We start from the raw sequence: 18,189 nt of genomic DNA, 5'->3' as shown, positions 1-18,189 counted from the left end.
TATCGTAAAAAGACCCTGATATTATATATACACACATATATATAAACAAACAAAATATGTCGGTTTATTTTCACACTTGTCACTTTGTTTTGTTCGTTTTTTCTGAAATTTTCTTTAAAAAGATTTCTCGTTTTGGGTGACGGAAGTGCGCGTGTCTCGCGATACTTGTCCGCCATTTAAGCGACTTTTCCTTGCAATATTAAATGAAAGAAAATTATATGAAAATAAATATATAGCATGTACATATATATGTACAACAAATAAATGTGAACAACAAAGTCCGTTTAATTGATATTTCAACTGGGCAATGGGGCGTAAAAAATGTGACGCCTTCGAGTCGCATATTTGGCAAAGTCGATATCGTTGGCAATAACCTGACTTGCATACATAACAATAACACGTAGAAAAAGTATAAGTAAAGCAGACCATATAATACTCTGTAATATTTTCATTAGATTTCAAAAGGATCTCTTCATAGATTGGGCAGAGGAAAAAATGTTAAGAAAATACAAAAGTTTCTTTAATTGTCAGTTTTTCTCAATTGTTTTTAGTCTCTTTAGATAGTTTTTTTTTAAGAGAATAGAATGTTAAATGTGTACTTAAAACACAACACATTCGAGTGGCTAGACCAGAGCCCTTTTTTGTTGACTTTTGATGGCTTCAATCTACCCAACATTTACTCTGAGCATTGGGCAAATGTTTTGGAAAGACGATTCATTGAATTTTCTGTGTATAGAAAACAAACTACAACGAACTTTATGAAACAGACAAATGATTCTTGATCGTCATTATAGTCATCATCATGATGATGAGAGCTGCATACTAAGCAAATTTGACGTCAATGGCAAAGAATATCAAAATCAGATGAAATAAAACTGAACTGAATTGAAATGAAAAATGAACACATGCTAACGATTTCCATTTTGTGTGAATATTTATATGCCAAAAAAATACACACAAACAAGAAGAATATTCTCCCAAACCAAAACCAAACATTTAGCCAAATTGCACTCAACTCAACATGTATTCTAGTCTAGCAACCCTTCCAAATGACTCAGTCTGACCACCAAGCGACCCCACCCGAGCAGAGCACGCAACATTGAAAAAACGTAGAAATTAAATACGTTGAAAAAGAGTAAAAAATATTTAACCGCTGACCCTTAAAAAGCAATATTTGACATTTGTGCTCAAAAGATACATTTTTATGGCCCACAACTACAATCAGAGACGCGGTAGGTCAACAGAAAACGAAAATAAAAAACATAAAACAAATGTTGACGAAATACCCTGGAATAATATTAGACGAGAGTGCTTAACTAACCTCTATTCTGCTGTTTATTATTAAATATTATATTATATTACTTTAGTAGATAGATAAAAGAGGTCAACAAAATCTCAAGGAAAATTAAGAAATTTCACTTTTTTATGCAGTAACAATAGATTAGGTCGCCAATATAAATTAGAATTGGAAAATGCAATCAAAGTCGATTGATTTGAAAGAAAAAATTAGATTTTAACTTCAATTTGAAGAATAAGTAATACATAGTACGATAAGACTAGACCAAACCCTAATGAAAAGCGTCTTTAAGGTTTTTACCTATTAATAAAAATTGAAGATTTTACCTGAATCACAAAAACTAGAACTGATTCGAATAAAATGAGTGCAGATTGGGGATCACTACAAATTGAACACTAAAAAGCAGTAGAAAAAGTTGCAGGCAACCGACAAAGAATATATTTTAAACTTCGGTTACCCTAATCTTCAGATTCAGTTAGTACTTTTAGTGCTCTGAGTATTCATGGTTTATTGACAACTCATACGCCATGGAATAAATGATGAAAAATTGGGTCAAGATATTTAAACAACCAAAAAAATAAGACAGAAATTAATATCAGTGATTTAAACTAACTTCTCTCGATAAGTTTCAAGTTTTTTAAACCTTTTATCCCTAGAATGTTCACTTGACCTTTAATTGTCATCAAATAAAAAAAGGCATCAAAAAGTGGAATACATTTTTGGTACGTTTAGTCATCCAAAAAAACTATTAGCCTATCAAATTTAAATATTTTTCTAGTTTAAACAACTTTTACCTCTATTAAGAGTCCCAAAAGTAATCTGAATGACATTGAAAAACAGAAATTAATATTTGTAATACATAAAACAAAAGTGAAATCTAGGGTTCAATTATTTTAACGACTTATTACCTCCGCAATTGTTAATAAAAGTTTGCATTGGAAAATTTTTAAATAAAACTTTCCCAACGAAATGGTTTTTTTGGCAATAAAATTTTGGCAATCATTTAAAAATATTTATTTTTTTTTATCTAGGAAATGAAAGTTTCCGACTAAAAGGAGAAAAAGTTTTTCTTTAGAACACTTTACACAAAATTAATATATGTATGTATACATATGTGTATATAGGTGAGATGCGTTTAATTTCGTTGTATGTGTGTATCTATGTGTGTATATCTTGCTTAATTGCTTCTGATCCAAATTTAGAGCAAAATATCTCAATGGGCCAGAAAGAAGAAAAAAAAAAAAAAAAATGTTGTGGCTGCTATGCCAAATAGATATACGAAGTAGAGAATATGGAAACGTATTGGATAAGATCATGACGTTAATGATGGAAATGATGATGATGATGGAAGCCCACAAGTGGGCTTGCTTCTATCTCTACACGACTGATGTAATCTCCACAACGACAAGAAGGAGAAGAAGAAGACCCAACGGATGTGCAAGATAATGTTTATAAACAAAACATGGATAACGCCAAATGAGTAGTATATAGTTGGTATGCTTGAAATAAACTTACACTTATGGCGCGTACTGTAAGGCATTATTCCAATGTGTTAAGCGGCTAAACCATTTGTTTTTGTTGTATGTACGTACATACAAGTTCAGTATGTAGGTAAAAAACCAAAACGGCACTGCGATTTGTTTGGGCTCACGTTGTCAGGAGAAACACGCCGCCGTCGACGACGACACAAGAAACGGGGTTTGAAAGTAAAACGCGCGCGCGAAAGCAAAACAAAAGAAAGAAAACTATTGATTACTATGTACTACAACCGAACGTTTTGCCGGGTGAAGTTATGCGAAGTCAACACAATATATATTAACAGATAGCCCCGCTGCCCCCCCAAATAGTGTGCGAGAAAAGTACGGGAGGGAAAACTGTTGACAATCCAATTAGCGTTGGCAAAACAATCAAAAGAAGCCGCCCTCTCATAGGGTTTAATATCACCAGCACGCGGGGCGTATACGTGTTAAATTCTAACAACAATCGAAAAATCAAAAAATTCCACAAAGATTTCTTCACTAGAGTTATGCGAAATCTTTTAAGCCGCACGCACAGAAAAAAAATTGTAAATTGAAATTGAAATCAGGAAACCATACGGAAATCCACTGAACGACGCAAATACGACGCGCACGAGAACACAACTAAAGCAAAACTGAATGGCACCGACATCTATAGTAGAACACACTACAAACATAAAGAAAACGAGAAAAAAAGGAAAAGTAAAGGAAAATAAAACGAAAAAGAGCGACTAGCAAGAGCTTTTCCACTCAACAGCAGCAGCAGCAGTAGTGGCAGACAGAGAGAAAGAGAGGTGCAAAGTATGGAGGGGAGGAGAAGGTACGGTAGGTGGGTAAAACAATTGAGAAAAACTAAAGAAAATGCTATTTTGGATGTCTTTACAAAATGACTCAATTGAGTCAAAGCATAGCGTTTGTCTAATAGAGGATATTGAGATGGGCCTAAAACTGGCAAGCACAAGGAATAGGAATACCCACAATACCCTTTATTGATGCAATATTCAAAATGATAATTGAATTAGAACAATGATAAACCACACTGAACACTCATTTGGGGAAGGTATATCTTCCTTCTACTTTTAAGGTATTCAATTAAGACTACAATGTAACTTTGATAGGTTATTAGTTATGCATAGATTCACTTAATTTCGTAGCAAAATCACTTAAAGGAGTGAGAAGCAATAAATCACATCGTAGAGGTTAAGGATAGAGGAGGGCAAAACTATTGAAGGATATTGACGGACAATCCTTTTCGTATTCATCCGGCAGAATTACACCGAAGCTTGCTACCATATTCGAATTCAAGCATACCACCTTTTGTAAGCCACCTTTGAAACCATAGATACCAAAAAGTAAAGTGAATACAATAGAAGAGTAGAATTTCAGATAACAAATGATGCAGAGAGCAAATGATGAAATATAATTAAAGATAAGTATTAATCTTACTTACCTAGCATTTGCGGTAATTCCTTCTCTCTCGCCTTTGGAGCTAACGGTATATGTCCACAGCTGCTCCCATTATTCCAGTGTATTCTGCTTCTCCTTCTTCTTTTATGAACGCTTTGACCATGGGTTTCCTTGGTCCAGAGACCTTGGCCCGTTCAATTAACACAATAGAAAACACAAATTGGCAATTGTGATTGCCGATAGGGCGAATTTTCATTTTTACACTTTACACTCGATGAATATTCGCGATTTTCGTTGTTGTTGTTACATTTACCGGTTCCGCGCCCTAACATTAACTTTTGTTGTTGTTGTTGCCAATACAATCAAAACATGATACAAAAAAAAAAAACCAAAGCAAAGCAAAAATAAACTACCGCCTTTTTTGGCTGAAACTTACCTGTATTCTGTTTAATTATATAGATCACTTAACTAATTGGCACCTTAAATTTAACACTATAAATTATGCACTACAAATAACTATTGAATACTTTGTTGCTTATTTCTTAAAAACAAAAAGCCAAGAACGACAACAAAAACACAAAGCTCCGCCATCGATAGCTGGAGCCACAAACAGCTGTTGGCTAATCGATAACCAAAGACACCGCAAGCTCACTGGCGCTTCTGGTATTTAAATGGTTTTTTTTTTTTTGCTACATTAATTTTTAGCCACAAACATTCATGAAAATAGCTCAACACTTGTCGACAAAAATTAATCATTATTTTATAAATGTGTACAGATTTTGCTTTTAAGTATAAAAAATTTGAATTATAATTAAAAAAAAAAAAACTAAGCGGGAAAACCATACTCGATTACCATTGATTACGATATTTCTTATACCAGTGTTGACAAACGCAAAATTAAGCAACTATGTTTACACTAACATAAGCAATATCGAATATTAAGAAATATATTCATTGCTCTTGCTTTCAAGCCTGGAATTGCATTTGACAGATTACACCAAATAAAAGATTCAGTAGGCTATGCCAATTGTAAGCAAACATTTGCTCTATCTGCCGTTTCGTTAGGACTCAGTATCATTCGGGAGCCGTGCGACTACGACATAAATTTTTCGAAACAACCGAAAACAACGTGGGAAATTTTATTTCAAATTTATTTAATAGTCAGAATCGGTAAATATGGCCCGCATTGAGATTACTAAAAAACCCAAGCGCCAGGGAAAGAAGCGTAAACATGAGAATGATACGGACAACCAAAAAGGAAATGCTGTTACAGAGGCTAACGACGACGACGAGGTGGCCACCAAAGTGCAGGTGATATCGGATCCACATGAGGAGGAACACATCAAACAGAAAAGTAAGACTTACACTCATGGCACACAGAACTACCAACAATTCATGTATTCAATAATTTCAGAAAAGTCAAAAGGGAAACGTAAGCAGGAAAACTCGGAAGAAGCCGTCGATGAGAATAGCTCCAAGCAGAAAGAGCTGGAACAAGAGGAACATGAAAATACAAAAAAAGGAAAGAAGCGCAAACATAACATGCAGGAAGGCAGCGATAATGACGAGGTAGACACCAAAAAACAGGCGATACTACAAACTAACAAAGGAGAAGACGAGGAGCCCACAAAAAAGAGTTAGTCTCAATTTTGTCAAAAGAATTATTTTCCATAACCACATGTATACCCCCCAGACAAAGCCAACAAGCGTAAGCAGGATATAATCGAGAAGGACTTAATTAAAAAGAAACGAAGTAAGCAGCAAGCAGAAGAGGACGATCAAGATGAGGTGGATGAAGATCAGAACGATGATGAGCATGAGCAGCCCACAGCTGCCCAATTGCAAGAGGCAGCCAAGCCGGAGAACTCCAATGCCATTGTGACAGTTCGCCAAAAGAAAAAACTAAAGCATTTGCAACGTTTGGAGGCCCAAAAGGAACAGCATGCCGACAAGGATGTCAAACGCAATGAAGAATACCTCAATACCTGGAAAAATTCACGTCAGGATTGGAAATTTAATAAGCTACGTCAAATATCCATACAAAAATTGGCCTTCGATGTAGAGAAATTGAGTTTAGACATTTGGCCCAATGCCCTGGAGTATTTGGCCAGTTCAAAGGGTGCAGCTAAGGCCACCATTATCAAACTGGCTGAAGATGTCATCCAAACAGTGGACAAGGATTGCGAGCAGTTTGCTGAGGAATCGGAGAAACAGCAGCTCATCAATTCGCCACGCTATCAAAGAGCTCGAGATTTACTCCAAAGTTTTGATTAAAAATTTGACTTTGTGGTACATTTCTAAAACGAATAATTAAACCTATTTCATTTCAAGTCGAAACGCCATAAAATTTGTTAGAATCCTTGAAAACCTTTACTGGAAAAGCGTTCTTTATTTCGGTTTCTGTCTAAGAAGTCAGTGAGAAGTCTTTTAATTTGCAACATTATGATCATCTTAATACAAATGCAACTGAATACATTTTTTTTTTTTGTTTATAGCCAACTTTTCAAGAATATAGGTAATATCCTATATATATGAATGTATATAAGAAACCATTGTCTATTCACTTAATAAAAAACAAATATGTTATGTTTGAACAATTGCCGGGAATGTTATTTAAAAGTAACCCTAAAATCAGGCATTCAAATCAAAGTAACATAAAGAAAATTAAATACGTATAAAATATAAATTTTATGATCAGTTGGCAATATAAAACTAAAATTCTTGACAAATTGACGGATCGAACAACTCCAAAGCATTTCTACATATTGAAAAGGAGAAAAAACTTACAACTTTTTATGAGTTTGGGACATTTCTGGTAAAGAAAATCACAAAATCATTCTTACGGGTTTACCTGTCTCTCTTTATTTCAGACTATTTCATTTGTTTGCCTTCAGTCGGCGAAAGAGAAAGAGAAGGTATATAAAAAAATAGAGCATAGGGCATCTTTCATGCTCTTTTCAATTGGTGAAATGTTTACAAAAAAAAAAAAAAAAACAATATATAAAACCCAGTTTTGAATATATGTATGTGTATATGTACATACATAAATATACTTTAAAAAAGTTAATAGACCATGGATTAACATTTAAGTTCTTGATTTTATTTGGTTCTATTTACAAATCGACATAGGCCAACAGTTTATCCAGGTACTCAATGCGACGCTGCAGTAATTCCTGTTGTCCCTCCTTAAGTTTCAGCTTGGCTAATTGCTCCTCCGTTTGGCCAAGCAGAAAATGTTGCATAAAAAGACGGAGACTTTGTTTGAACTGTTGCAATTTCGTGTTCTTGGCCACACGCTCGAAGGCCTGATAGAGTTCCCGCTCCTCCACCACTAGCAACAACTTGACCATAATCTCTCTCATGAAATAGAAACTGAGTTTATCCAATTGCATAAAGTCAACCACTTTCAGTACGGACAATTGCAGGCCACTGTTAAGAATTAAATGCTGCAAGAAGCTAGCCAGATTACGTATCTGATTTTTGGTCAGGGATTCGATATCATTGATGCGATCCCATGAGGCAAACTGGAAGGCCAATTGATGTTTCCGATTATATTGACAGAATTTCAATGCCAAATGGGCATAATAAGGATTCGGAAGACGCTCATTGAGTGCACAATGTAGTATCACATAGGCAACGGATCGTTGATCCTTTAGAGACAAATGGAGTATTTTTTCGAATGCATCCACATAATCGGCAGCGCTCATAATAAGGCAAAAGATTTGTCTACGCTCGGCTGTATTCATTTGCTGACGCTTGGCCAGCTCCAGTAATTGTTCCGTGAAACCGGAATTGGATTTCTCCTCCTTCTTATCCCTTTTCACTTTGGGATCTTGACTGGAAGCACCATTTAGATCGTTTGTCCAGGCTGAGCCAATTATCCACCATTTTCCAACTTTGTCGGCCTTTAGTAGATCCTCTAGTTTTATATTCAATGTGGTCACGTAATGATCATTCTTAAGCATTCCTTTTAGTCGTTTGCGCAAATTCTCCGCCAATTGTGGATCATATTGTGGCAATTTGCTCATATTGTTATTCTTGACGGCATTTAGGATGTCAACCATAAAACGTAAACGTGGATTATCCTTAAGTTCGAGTGGAGCTTCAGCTATTTGACTTTGCACTCCTTGCATCATTGTTTTGAAGGCAACCGGATCATCTTTGCGTAGACGAAAACCAATTGACTGGAAAATCAGTAGCAAACATTCAACAGATTTCTCACATAGATTCTTGGCCAAAAGCCCAATCAATTCCATTAACAAACTTAGCTCATAGATCTTAAAGATGTACATGTAGCATAGGATAAGGACGAGATTATTGAGTCGTTTGTCCTCCACCTCCATGATGGATATATCTTTTATATACTGATCAAATGTTTCAACGAAAATCTGTAGAAAATGTGCTCCTATTTCGCTGCCAATTTGGGCATGTAGGTAGGCCAAGAGGACCATGTGCTCTTGAACCATTCGCTCATTGGAGCGCGTATGGCCAATTAGAGACTCTTGCAGCAACTTTGTCAGCGTCTCATTCATATTGTAACGGGAGTTTTTCATATATAATGCCTCAATGCTAGTGGCTATCTTATGAAGATTTGCTTCCGAGAGACGATTGAGCTGACCCTTGCATTGCTTTTGGAGGCGTTCCAATTGCTCCGATTGTTTGGCACTCCCTGACTCCAAAAGAGCGGCACGGCGTTGGTGTGGCGGTATGTACTTTTGGCCCTCTTGCTCCGCATTATCTGGTACTACGTTGCCCTCAGCATCACGACGACGTCCATAAATGTCCTCCTTGACTGAAAAGTAAAGTAAATAATGTAAAATTAATAAGATCCAACTTGACTCTTTACTTACATTTGGGGGTTGGTTCCTCAATTTGGTCGTCGTCGTCCGCCTCCACTTCCTCTTCCTCCTCCTCCTCGTTGGTTTCGTAACTGTCATTTAGGTCCTCGTCATCTTCACTGTTATCTTGAACCATATCATCTTCCTCTTCATCATCACTATGCTGCATATCTTCGTCCATTTCATCATCATCGCTCCACATGCCGGCTTCTTCTTTCTCCTGTTGTTCTTTTAATTGTCTCTTTCGCTCCTGCTTCTGCTCCCATTTCTGTTTCTCCTCTTCATCGTCCATGACGAAATCTAAGAGGTAATCCAAACCATCACTGAACATTTTCTTTACCAAACGCCCCTTATCCTTGGTCTTGTTCAATTTGAGTTTTTTCTCCAGTTTGGCTATCTCACGATCCTCCTCTTCGTTCTCCAGTTTAAGTTGTTTTATTCTTTGCTTCCGGGATTTGCCCTCCAATTCCTTTTGCTGGCGTAATTCCTTGCGACGCTGGGCAGCCTCGTCCACACGCTGAATGCCAGCATGTTTTTGCTTTCTTTGTGTAGGAACTTTACCCAGAGGCTCAAAGGTCTCAACCTTGTGACTGGCCGGGATAAGAGCATCCACTTCGGCATCACTAAAGTCCGATGCAATAGACTCCTCCCCATCATCGCTACCCAAGTTACCTTTGATTAGCTCTTCCCATTGAAGATCTAGGGGATTTCCTTTGGGCTTACGTTTCTTTTTGCCTTGTTTCTGTTTACCCACAGTTGCCACCGCTGCTGCTTCTGCTGCAGCAGCGGCCACGCGCTCTGCTCCATTCGATTTGCTGGCATGATAAATACGTTTGTTGTTCTTTTTGTCCAAAACCTTTTGCTTACGTTGCTCCTTGCGGGTTAAAGGCTTCTTAGGGCCCTGCTTTTTCGACTTTAATTTAACTTTTCCCATATTCTTCGGAAACAAAGTGACTCGATATTGATACTGGGTAAAATGTTTTGGACAGCAATTAAAATTCCGGTGGATCAGCTGTTTGAGTTAGTGTTGGACAGCACACGTGCGTACTCCGAGTCGCTTGATATGATATATTGGCTTTTTTTTAGCTTAAAGTAGTTCTAGCTTGCTAGAGATCTGCAAATAATAAAACAGTAAGTAAATCTAGAAATACAGCTGAACCTGAATCGCTATGCATTAATAACCAGGCTTATATCCTAGCAGAAAAATAGTATTCCAATTAATGTTTTGCGTATTTACTTTTCCGCTAACTTTCGCCCACCTATATTTTAGCCGTAAAAGGCTGTCATCACTGTCGCGTGCTTGGATTCTTTGGCACTTGTCATTTTTTAGTACATTTTGCATGTTATTTACCAATTTTAAATATATTTTCCTCTATTTTGAATTAAAAGACATCACTGCTAACAATTAAACAATGTCAACGCGCTGGTACCCCATCTATCAACGCGGTAATCCACAGTTGCGTGTCTTTCTGCCCAATTTTTGGATGAAACTAGTGCGTCCTCAGGAAGAGCAGCCGGCCAATGTGGTTACTTTTGCCGTCTCCACGGAGATGACCAAACACGACGTGAAAAACTATTTGGAGAAGATCTATAAGTTGCCCGTGGTGGAGGTGCGTACCAGAATAGCTCTTGGCGAAACTAAAAGGGATCAAACCTATGGCTATGTGACGAAAAAAGACGATGTGAAATATGCTTATGTAACAATGGTAAGAACTGGTAAAGTAGAAATCCATTAGAATGGTTTAACTAATAATTTAATTTTCTTATTTTACAGCCAAAAACTGAATCGTTCACCTTTCCCGATTTGTTTTCCAATCGGGCTGAGAATCAGGAGAAGGAGGGCAAATCTCTAGATGAGTCCAAGGATGGTTTTCGCAAATTTCTCGATCGCAATAAGAAACGTCCTGGCACACCGGGATGGTATTCCATTTAGTTTAAGTTAGTTAATTAAACGTTTGTTAACAGTTTGAAAAAAATGTGTGTGATTTCTTTTATTAATATTCAAAAAGTCCAACAGAAAACTAACTTAAAAAGCTTTGCTCCATTTTATGTGGTGTATTTTTTTGTTTGTGTTATTTTTTAATCGTCGTTTTTTACTGCTTAGCCTGTTTAACAGCAGCAGCCACCCAGGCTCTGATTTTATCCTCATCCTGCAAACCGACCATCCTCTGGAGTTCTTTGCCATTTTGCATTACAACCAGAACTGGCACGGCAGCTACATCGTAATCTAAAGCCAGTTCACTGTGCTCATCAATGTCAACTTTGGCCAATTTGATAGATCCTGCCTGTTCGCCAACAATATTCTCAATGCGCGGCGTAAGCAATTTGCAGGGATTACACCATCTGTAGGCGAAGATATTTGATTTATTAACAATTTATGAATAATTATTGTTATTTTGTATCCCTACGTTGCAAAGAAATCGACTATGACCGGAGTTTGGCTGTTCTTCACTTTCTTGTCGAAATCCTCGGTGCTTTGCACTTTGAATATTTCTCGCTGCAGTGATGACACAGAGAACAGGCGCATTTGCGTCTGACCTTGACGTAGTGTCTTGGTCAAGGTATTTAGTAGTTGTCGCTGCATTTTGTTTATAATAAATTCTCTATTTCAATTTCCTATTAGTTTCAACTTGTTACGAGAACAATCTCCGTGGGCCCCAAAAGCAACAACAATGACAACAATCCGCAATTGTGGTTACACTATTTTCCATAATTAATGTGGCCAAGTTGCATTTCTTGTACTAGGGATGAGAAAAGATTGTCACACACGCAGCAGAATTCTAACTCCAACTCTTAAATAAACAATTTACAATGCAAGAAATTTTCAGAATCAAACAAAATTACATATCTTTGTATGAGATTCATTTCCGAGGGATTTTAAAATGTTTTTTTTAAGTTTTCTGTGTCAGTTTCGACTGTATATAATGTATAATAAGCTGTCAATTTTGGCGTGTTATAATTAAGTAAAGTGAAAAATAGCCTATTTTACTTTTTTTTTTGCCTAATTTGAACAAAGTTGACTTCAAGGTTTCAAGATTTTTTTTCTCACTTTATGTTTGCATACAAACTTTTGCAAACCGAATTTTTCTTTTTAAGTTTTTTCAAAATTGACATAGTAAATTGAAATTCTAAAATTTGTTCACACGTTACCATCTCTATGTGCTTAAGAGTGCAGCCCTGGCAGACGGCCCTACCAAAAAGAAACCCAATTAGACAAGTTTGCCAACCCTACGCAAAAGCAGAAGCAGAGAGTAGATTGCAAATCAAAAAAAAAAAAAAAAAAAACTATAAAATACGAAACGAAAATATTTTTGATTGTCGTAACAAATATATATGTATAGAAAAGAGTTGAAGCAAAAACGATAAACAAATTGAATAAGATATACATTTTGAGATTTGCTTACTTAGAGCAAAATTCAAAGTACAAGTGAAAGACGCAACAAGAGGAAGAATAATCAACCAACAACAGCAACAACAACAACAATAACAAGCAGAGCCACAACAACAATAAAGTGAAGTGGAGACCAGGCCAATTAGTTGGAGTGGGAACAAATGGCCACTAATCTAAAGAGACGAGACGTGTCCAGGAATTAGTATAAAGTCTGATCCAGAGAAGAAGAACGAGAAGGCGAAAAAGAATCAATTTTCACAATGGATGATCTGTCGCAGGGCGACATTTGTCGCGTTTGCCGATGCGAGGCCCAGCAGGATCGTCCTTTATTTTATCCTTGCATCTGCACTGGGAGCATCAAATACATCCATCAGGATTGCCTAATGCAATGGATGCGTTATTCGCATAAGGAATACTGTGAATTATGCGGACATCGTTTCAGTTTTCAGCCCATCTATGCCCCCCGATATGCCACGCGTATTGCCATTAAAGGATGTCCTAGTGGGTCTCATGTCGGCTGTTTTTGAGGGAGCAAGATGCTGGTTGCATTACTCACTGGTGGGCATGGCCTGGTTTGGTGTCGTCCCGCTGTCGGCGTATCGCACTTATCGCTATCTGTTTCGAGCCAATTCCTTTGAAATGATACTCACGTTGCCCTTCGATATATTCTCCATGGAAAATCTGGCAGTGGATGCGTTTCGTGGCTGCTTTGTAGTCACCTGTACGTTGCTGTCATTCATTGGTTTAGTTTGGCTAAGGGAGCAGATCTTACACGGCGGTGGACCCGATTGGTTAGAGCGAGATGAAGCGGGAGCAGCAGCAGCAGCGGCGGCAGCAAATGCTAATCCACCAGCTCCAGCAGCCAACGCCGCTCAGGCTGCTGTTGAACAAGAAGTCGAACTCCAAGATGATAATAACAATCAAGGCGATGAGAATCCAAATCCAGCAGCAGGAGCAGCAGCACCTGATCCAGCACCAGCCCAGGGAGCAGCTGATGCCGGGGCTGGCGTTGCCGATGCTGATGAACAAAATTGGAATCCCATGGAATGGGATCGAGCTGGCGAGGAGCTTACCTGGGAGCGACTCTTGGGTTTGGATGGTTCCTTGGTCTTTTTGGAGCATGTCTTTTGGATCATCTCACTAAACACCATGTTCATTTTTACCTTCGCCTTTTGTCCATATTGTGTTGGTAATTTCATTCTGAGCTCTATGGATTTGCTTCATGCGGAGAAACCATTGTTACATTTCCATGGCCTGGTGACGACTCTCTTTGGCTATTGTTGCATTGGTCTTACCCTTGTAGTCCTTCATTTCTTTGCTCGAATCTTTCGCCTGAGACGTGTCTGCTGGTTCATTGGCCTTTGCTACATTGTGGTGAAAGTTTCCCTTCTCTCTGTGGTAGAGATTGGTGTCTTGCCATTGATTTGCGGCTGGTGGTTGGATATATGCTCGCTGCCCCTTCTGGATGCTAGTCTAAAAGATCGCAAGGCGAGTTTTAAAGCAGCTCCGGGTACATCGCTTTTTGTCCATTGGATGTTTGGCATGGTCTATGTCTATTATTTTGCTGCCTTCATTTCCCTACTGCGGGAGGTTTTGCGTCCTGGTGTCCTCTGGATATTCCGTAATGTCAATGATCCAGACTTTAGTCCCATACAAGAGATGATCCATGTGCCAATTGTTAGACATATAAGACGACTGGTTGCATCAGCCATGATCTTTGGTTTCGCTGTCCTGCTCATGCTTTGGCTGCCCATCAGAATTCTTCAATGGGCATGGCCAAATTTCTTACCCTATGCCCTGAGCGGGGATTCGGAGGTGAATGATTTGAGTTTACAGCTGCTCCTTCTGCAGGTAAGTTAAATTGATGTACTCTCCCTTTAGTGTCTCTAATTGAATTATTTCTTTCTTTCATATAGATTCTCTTGCCAGGATTTTTTGAACAGACGCAAACGCGCATTTGGCTCAAGGGACTGCTACGCTTTTGGTGCTCTGCAGTGGCTTGGCTATTGGGTATACGTAGCTATCTATTGCCGGCACCACAGCCAGAGAATGAGAATCAGGAGCAGCAACAACAACAGCAGCCAGCAGAAGGAAATCAGGAGGCAGGAGGAGCACCCATAGCAGGGGCGGCGGCAGCTGCACCTCCTGCTCCGCCTCCGCCGCCACCACCACCACCGGAACCGGCTAGAAACCTAGCTGCTGCCCATCAGGCCATTATGCAAAGAGATGCCCCAGTGGGTTTCCAGCCCTATGAGAAGCCAACTTTCTTTGCCATACGTCTGTGTGCTCTTCTCATGCTAATGTGCCTGTCCATTGTGGTGGCTGCTGTAATGGTATTGACCATACCCGTTTACATTGGTCGACGTCTAATGATGCTTTGGACAGGACAACCGGGTGGTGGCGGAGGCGGTGGTGTGGCAGTTGGAGGAGGAGCAGCTGCAGCCGCAGCAGCCGGACTGGCCGCTGCCGCAGACGAGGGAGGTGTGGTTGCAGCCAATGGAGGAGTTGCAGGAGCGGATGATGCAGCAGCAGCAGGTGGAGGAGTTGTGGCTGATCCAGAGGAAGCACGCAAAAATGAACGTTTTATGCGTGCCCATGAACTCTATACAGCGGAAATCGGCGGCTATCTATGTTGGATTGTCTCACGCGGCATTGCTGTGGTAGTCACTCTCTTGCCCCAGGGTCGCACCGCTATTATACAAAAACTGAAGCATTGGGCAAGGATTGCCCTTCAATATGCCCTTCCAGTAATGACGTTGATTGGAATATTTGTGCTTGTGCCGCTGCTATTTGGTCTACTCCTTGAACTGGTGGTGGTTATACCATTGAGAGTTCCCTTACGAAAGACACCCATTCACTTCCTTTGGCAGGATTGGGCTTTGGGTGTGCTATATACGAAAATAGCCATCGCCCTGACACTAATGGGTCCAGAGTGGCATCTTAAACGAGCCTTGGAACGCGCCTATACCGATGGACTGAGGGATTTCGATTTGCGTTTTGTTATGCGAGATTTGGCGGTGCCAGTTGTGACCACCTTTGGACTGGCCCTGGCCATACCCTATGTCCTGGCGCACATGTATTTGCCCATATTCTTTACGGATCCCTACACCAGACAGATTATCTCACGTTTGGTCTATCCCGTCAGCTGTATAGTTGTCGGCAGCATCTGTTTCCTACTGTTTCAGATCAAGCAAATGAAGAAATTGTATTTGTCCATTAAGGTGGATAAATATTTGGTTGGTCAGCGCTTGGTCAACTATGAGCATCGAAAGAAACAACAACAACAGCAACAGGAACAAAAGGCGGCCAAGGAATTAAAGGAAAAACAGGACAAAGAGGCGGCAAATGAACAGCAGGCGGTGAATGCCGCTGCAGCTGCTGTCGCTGCCGCCGCCGTTGCACTGGCACCCAATCAAGTTGGCAATCACGATAACAACGACGATGATGACGATGAGGAGGAGTATCCACCTGGTGGTGCTCCCATTGATTATCTCAATGATGAGGAGCAGGCGGCTTTGTATGCTCGCCGAAGGCGTGACGATGTACCACGCCACCTACTGGTAGATGCCAATGAGGAGTTGCTCTAGGGTTACGTCTATTTTCTATGTTTATTCGTTATGGAATCGCTGATTATATATCTATGTTTAATTCACATTATCCAGCCGATTGAGGAGGATGATGGCACGGACCAGCAGCAGCACGAGGAAGACCTCAATATTGTGAATGCAATTTTGGGGTTGCAAAATTTCTTTTAAGTAAAATAATTAATATCAATACGGTCAATTTATTTTTTTCTTTGATTTTCAAATTGTTTTGCTTGGAAAATGGTAACGGATAACGACTATAAAAACAAAAAGTCCCCCCCCCCCCACCCCTCCTCCTCTTTTAGATATATATACATATATAATTATGCATAGAACGTTTATTTTTTGATTATATTGTAATTTGTTAGCCTCAATTGTTGTTAAATCTCTCTCTTATCCGCCTATCTATTAACTATTATCTATATATATGTATATACATATATATATATATATATACATACATATGTGTACTTTTTTTTAATTCCTAAGTTCTATGATCTACATATATAATTTCCAAGAGACACTCAATCGAGAAAGGAGACAAAGCAACTGAAGAACACAAAAAGAAACCCTTAACAAAGAAAAAGAATTAATCCATCAGACTTGCAACTCCACTGATTTTTATATATACATATATAGAAATATAAACTTACTTATCCGAAAATGGAAAAAACACAAAAACAACAAAATCCAATTATATAATATATGGAAAATTATACCTTGTATTAGCATGTATGAAAAAAGAACTCACTTTCGGATGAAAATAGAAAAAAAAACCCAAGGAAACAAAGACAAACACATAAGAAAAAACAAAAAAAAATTAAAACTAATACTTTCTTTCATTATGGTGGTAAATGTGGTGAAAAAAAAAAAAAAAACCTTTCGAGCTAGCTTTACGGAAAAAACAAAAACAAACACTTGTAAAAATGATATATGTATACATATAAATATAAACCATTTAAAATTAATTAATAAATTTAACTTAAACAAATATTTAAATTAAAATTAGTTGTACATTTTGTATGTATAGACAACTAAAGAGAATGAGTTGCTTCTCTTAACCTTCGATGGGTATGAAATATCAAAAGGAAGCAATTAAGACAAATGGGACAAGAAAAAAACGAGAAAAACCGGAAATTAACAATGATGGTCAAGATAATGGTCAGACATAAAAGCTCTTCACAAGTAGGGGGAAAGAGAGAGAACCTTTTAAATGTCTTTTCTTTGCCATCGTTTACGAGGGTGCAAGATGGAAATTCAATTAGAAATTCACAACTAATTCGAATGGGTTTCCCCTCAGTTGATGCGAGAGTCTCTACTCCACCATGACTTATGATGAAAAGACCCCAACAAATTCAATCGTAGTCCCCCATGGGACTAACCCATTTGATTTAGTCCTTTTCAGTCAGTGGTTCTCCTGTGGAAAATGTGAGTTTATTACTGGACGAAAGGCTCATTTTTGTATTGCGTTAACTCACCAGGAATTGGTCATCTCGTGGAGAACATCAATTGGATGTCGAAATTGGTTTATAAAATGTATGTAAACTATTGATAATATTTTAAACATGTTAATAATTGTTTGTTCCTGGGTAAAATAATGTCCCTTTAATTCTGCTCTACTTCTACTCTGCATCTTCATTATCTGCATCTTGAATTACCTGGCTTCCGTTTGGAGTCAACTAGATCGGCGACTTCTTCTGGCCTGTGCTTCTAGTAGTCCCCAATTTCCGCTCCCAGCTTTCGTTCGATAATTTCTCTTCCTCTTCCTTCTGCTCTTGATAATCTCCATAAATGAAGGTATCTTGATTTGCGGCTCCTGGCTTAAGCTTGGAGTCACCTAGATTGACGGCTTCTTCTGCCCTGTGCTTCTAGTAGTCTGCATTTCCATTATGTACCTGTTTCCCGAATTTCCGCTCCCAGCTTCCGTTCGACAATTTCTTCCTCTTCCTCTTGATGCTCTCCATGTATGAAGGTGTCTTGATTTGCCGCTCCTGGCTTCCGTTTGGAGTCAACTCGATCGGCGACTTCTTTTTGCCTGCATTTCCATTATGTACGTGTACTTTAAATTGCCACTCCTGGCTTTATTCAGCGTCAACTTGATCAGCGGCATTCGATAAATCAAAAGCCGCCAAAAAGTTCTACAAGTTATCGATAA

The 18,189-nt window shown here is 38.7% G+C and overlaps 6 protein-coding genes across 6 annotated transcripts in view; 3 read left to right on the top strand and 3 right to left on the bottom strand.

Moving 5' to 3' along the window:
* Positions 1 to 4,487, bottom strand: part of Svil (Supervillin) — a 162,216-nt gene extending 157,729 nt beyond the window's left edge. The window contains exon 1 of the mRNA XM_068286519.1: positions 4,265 to 4,487. The gene's annotated coding sequence lies outside the window, so the exon portion shown is untranslated. The remainder of the gene's footprint in view (positions 1 to 4,264) is intronic.
* Positions 4,488 to 5,138: 651 nt separating this feature from the next.
* On the top strand, positions 5,139 to 6,558 carry LOC137573878 (uncharacterized protein DDB_G0283697). The gene is made up of 3 exons (XM_068285946.1): positions 5,139 to 5,575; positions 5,636 to 5,857; positions 5,915 to 6,558. The coding sequence occupies exons 1-3, from the start codon at positions 5,398 to 5,400 to the stop codon at positions 6,493 to 6,495; spliced, it is 981 nt and encodes a 326-aa protein (XP_068142047.1). The 5' UTR covers positions 5,139 to 5,397; the 3' UTR covers positions 6,496 to 6,558.
* Positions 6,559 to 7,299: 741 nt separating this feature from the next.
* Positions 7,300 to 10,079, bottom strand: LOC137573976 (nucleolar MIF4G domain-containing protein 1 homolog). The gene is made up of 2 exons (XM_068286083.1): positions 9,072 to 10,079; positions 7,300 to 9,013 (listed from the first exon to the last, which is right to left on the bottom strand). The coding sequence occupies exons 1-2, from the start codon at positions 9,991 to 9,993 to the stop codon at positions 7,335 to 7,337; spliced, it is 2,601 nt and encodes an 866-aa protein (XP_068142184.1). The 5' UTR covers positions 9,994 to 10,079; the 3' UTR covers positions 7,300 to 7,334.
* A 281-nt stretch (positions 10,080 to 10,360) lies between these two features.
* On the top strand, positions 10,361 to 11,080 carry mRpL23 (mitochondrial ribosomal protein L23). The gene is made up of 2 exons (XM_068286084.1): positions 10,361 to 10,765; positions 10,834 to 11,080. The coding sequence occupies exons 1-2, from the start codon at positions 10,472 to 10,474 to the stop codon at positions 10,990 to 10,992; spliced, it is 453 nt and encodes a 150-aa protein (XP_068142185.1). The 5' UTR covers positions 10,361 to 10,471; the 3' UTR covers positions 10,993 to 11,080.
* On the bottom strand, positions 11,025 to 11,737 carry LOC137573978 (thioredoxin, mitochondrial). Its single transcript, XM_068286085.1, has 2 exons — positions 11,468 to 11,737; positions 11,025 to 11,402 (listed from the first exon to the last, which is right to left on the bottom strand). Exons 1-2 carry the CDS (start codon positions 11,641 to 11,643, stop codon positions 11,153 to 11,155), a joined length of 426 nt encoding a protein of 141 aa, XP_068142186.1. The 5' UTR covers positions 11,644 to 11,737; the 3' UTR covers positions 11,025 to 11,152.
* Positions 11,738 to 12,097: 360 nt separating this feature from the next.
* Positions 12,098 to 17,025, top strand: LOC137573842 (E3 ubiquitin-protein ligase MARCHF6). The gene is given in 3 exon segments (XM_068285898.1): positions 12,098 to 12,911; positions 12,913 to 14,301; positions 14,367 to 17,025. Coding segments are annotated over 3 exon segments (3,261 nt in total). The 5' UTR covers positions 12,098 to 12,710; the 3' UTR covers positions 16,038 to 17,025.
* Positions 17,026 to 18,189: the final 1,164 nt, after the last annotated feature.

Source organism: Drosophila tropicalis, unplaced genomic scaffold (genome assembly GCF_018151085.1).
Source record: "Drosophila tropicalis isolate 14030-0801.00 unplaced genomic scaffold, ASM1815108v1 contig_443, whole genome shotgun sequence".
Lineage (NCBI taxonomy): Eukaryota > Metazoa > Arthropoda > Insecta > Diptera > Drosophilidae > Drosophila > Drosophila tropicalis.
This window is presented reverse-complemented; position numbering and strand designations above follow the sequence as displayed.

Coding starts and splice junctions, on each gene's coding strand:
- LOC137573878 (XM_068285946.1), top strand. CDS start 5,398: ATGGCCCGCATTGAGATTACTAAAAAACCCAAGCGCCAGGGAAAGAAG. Junction 5,576..5,635: donor GGAACACATCAAACAGAAAA/GTAAGACTTACA, acceptor CAATAATTTCAG/AAAAGTCAAAAGGGAAACGT. Junction 5,858..5,914: donor CGAGGAGCCCACAAAAAAGA/GTTAGTCTCAAT, acceptor TATACCCCCCAG/ACAAAGCCAACAAGCGTAAG.
- LOC137573976 (XM_068286083.1), bottom strand. CDS start 9,993: ATGGGAAAAGTTAAATTAAAGTCGAAAAAGCAGGGCCCTAAGAAGCCT. Junction 9,014..9,071: donor TGAGGAACCAACCCCCAAAT/GTAAGTAAAGAG, acceptor TTTACTTTTCAG/TCAAGGAGGACATTTATGGA.
- mRpL23 (XM_068286084.1), top strand. CDS start 10,472: ATGTCAACGCGCTGGTACCCCATCTATCAACGCGGTAATCCACAGTTG. Junction 10,766..10,833: donor AATATGCTTATGTAACAATG/GTAAGAACTGGT, acceptor CTTATTTTACAG/CCAAAAACTGAATCGTTCAC.
- LOC137573978 (XM_068286085.1), bottom strand. CDS start 11,643: ATGCAGCGACAACTACTAAATACCTTGACCAAGACACTACGTCAAGGT. Junction 11,403..11,467: donor ATAGTCGATTTCTTTGCAAC/GTAGGGATACAA, acceptor CTTCGCCTACAG/ATGGTGTAATCCCTGCAAAT.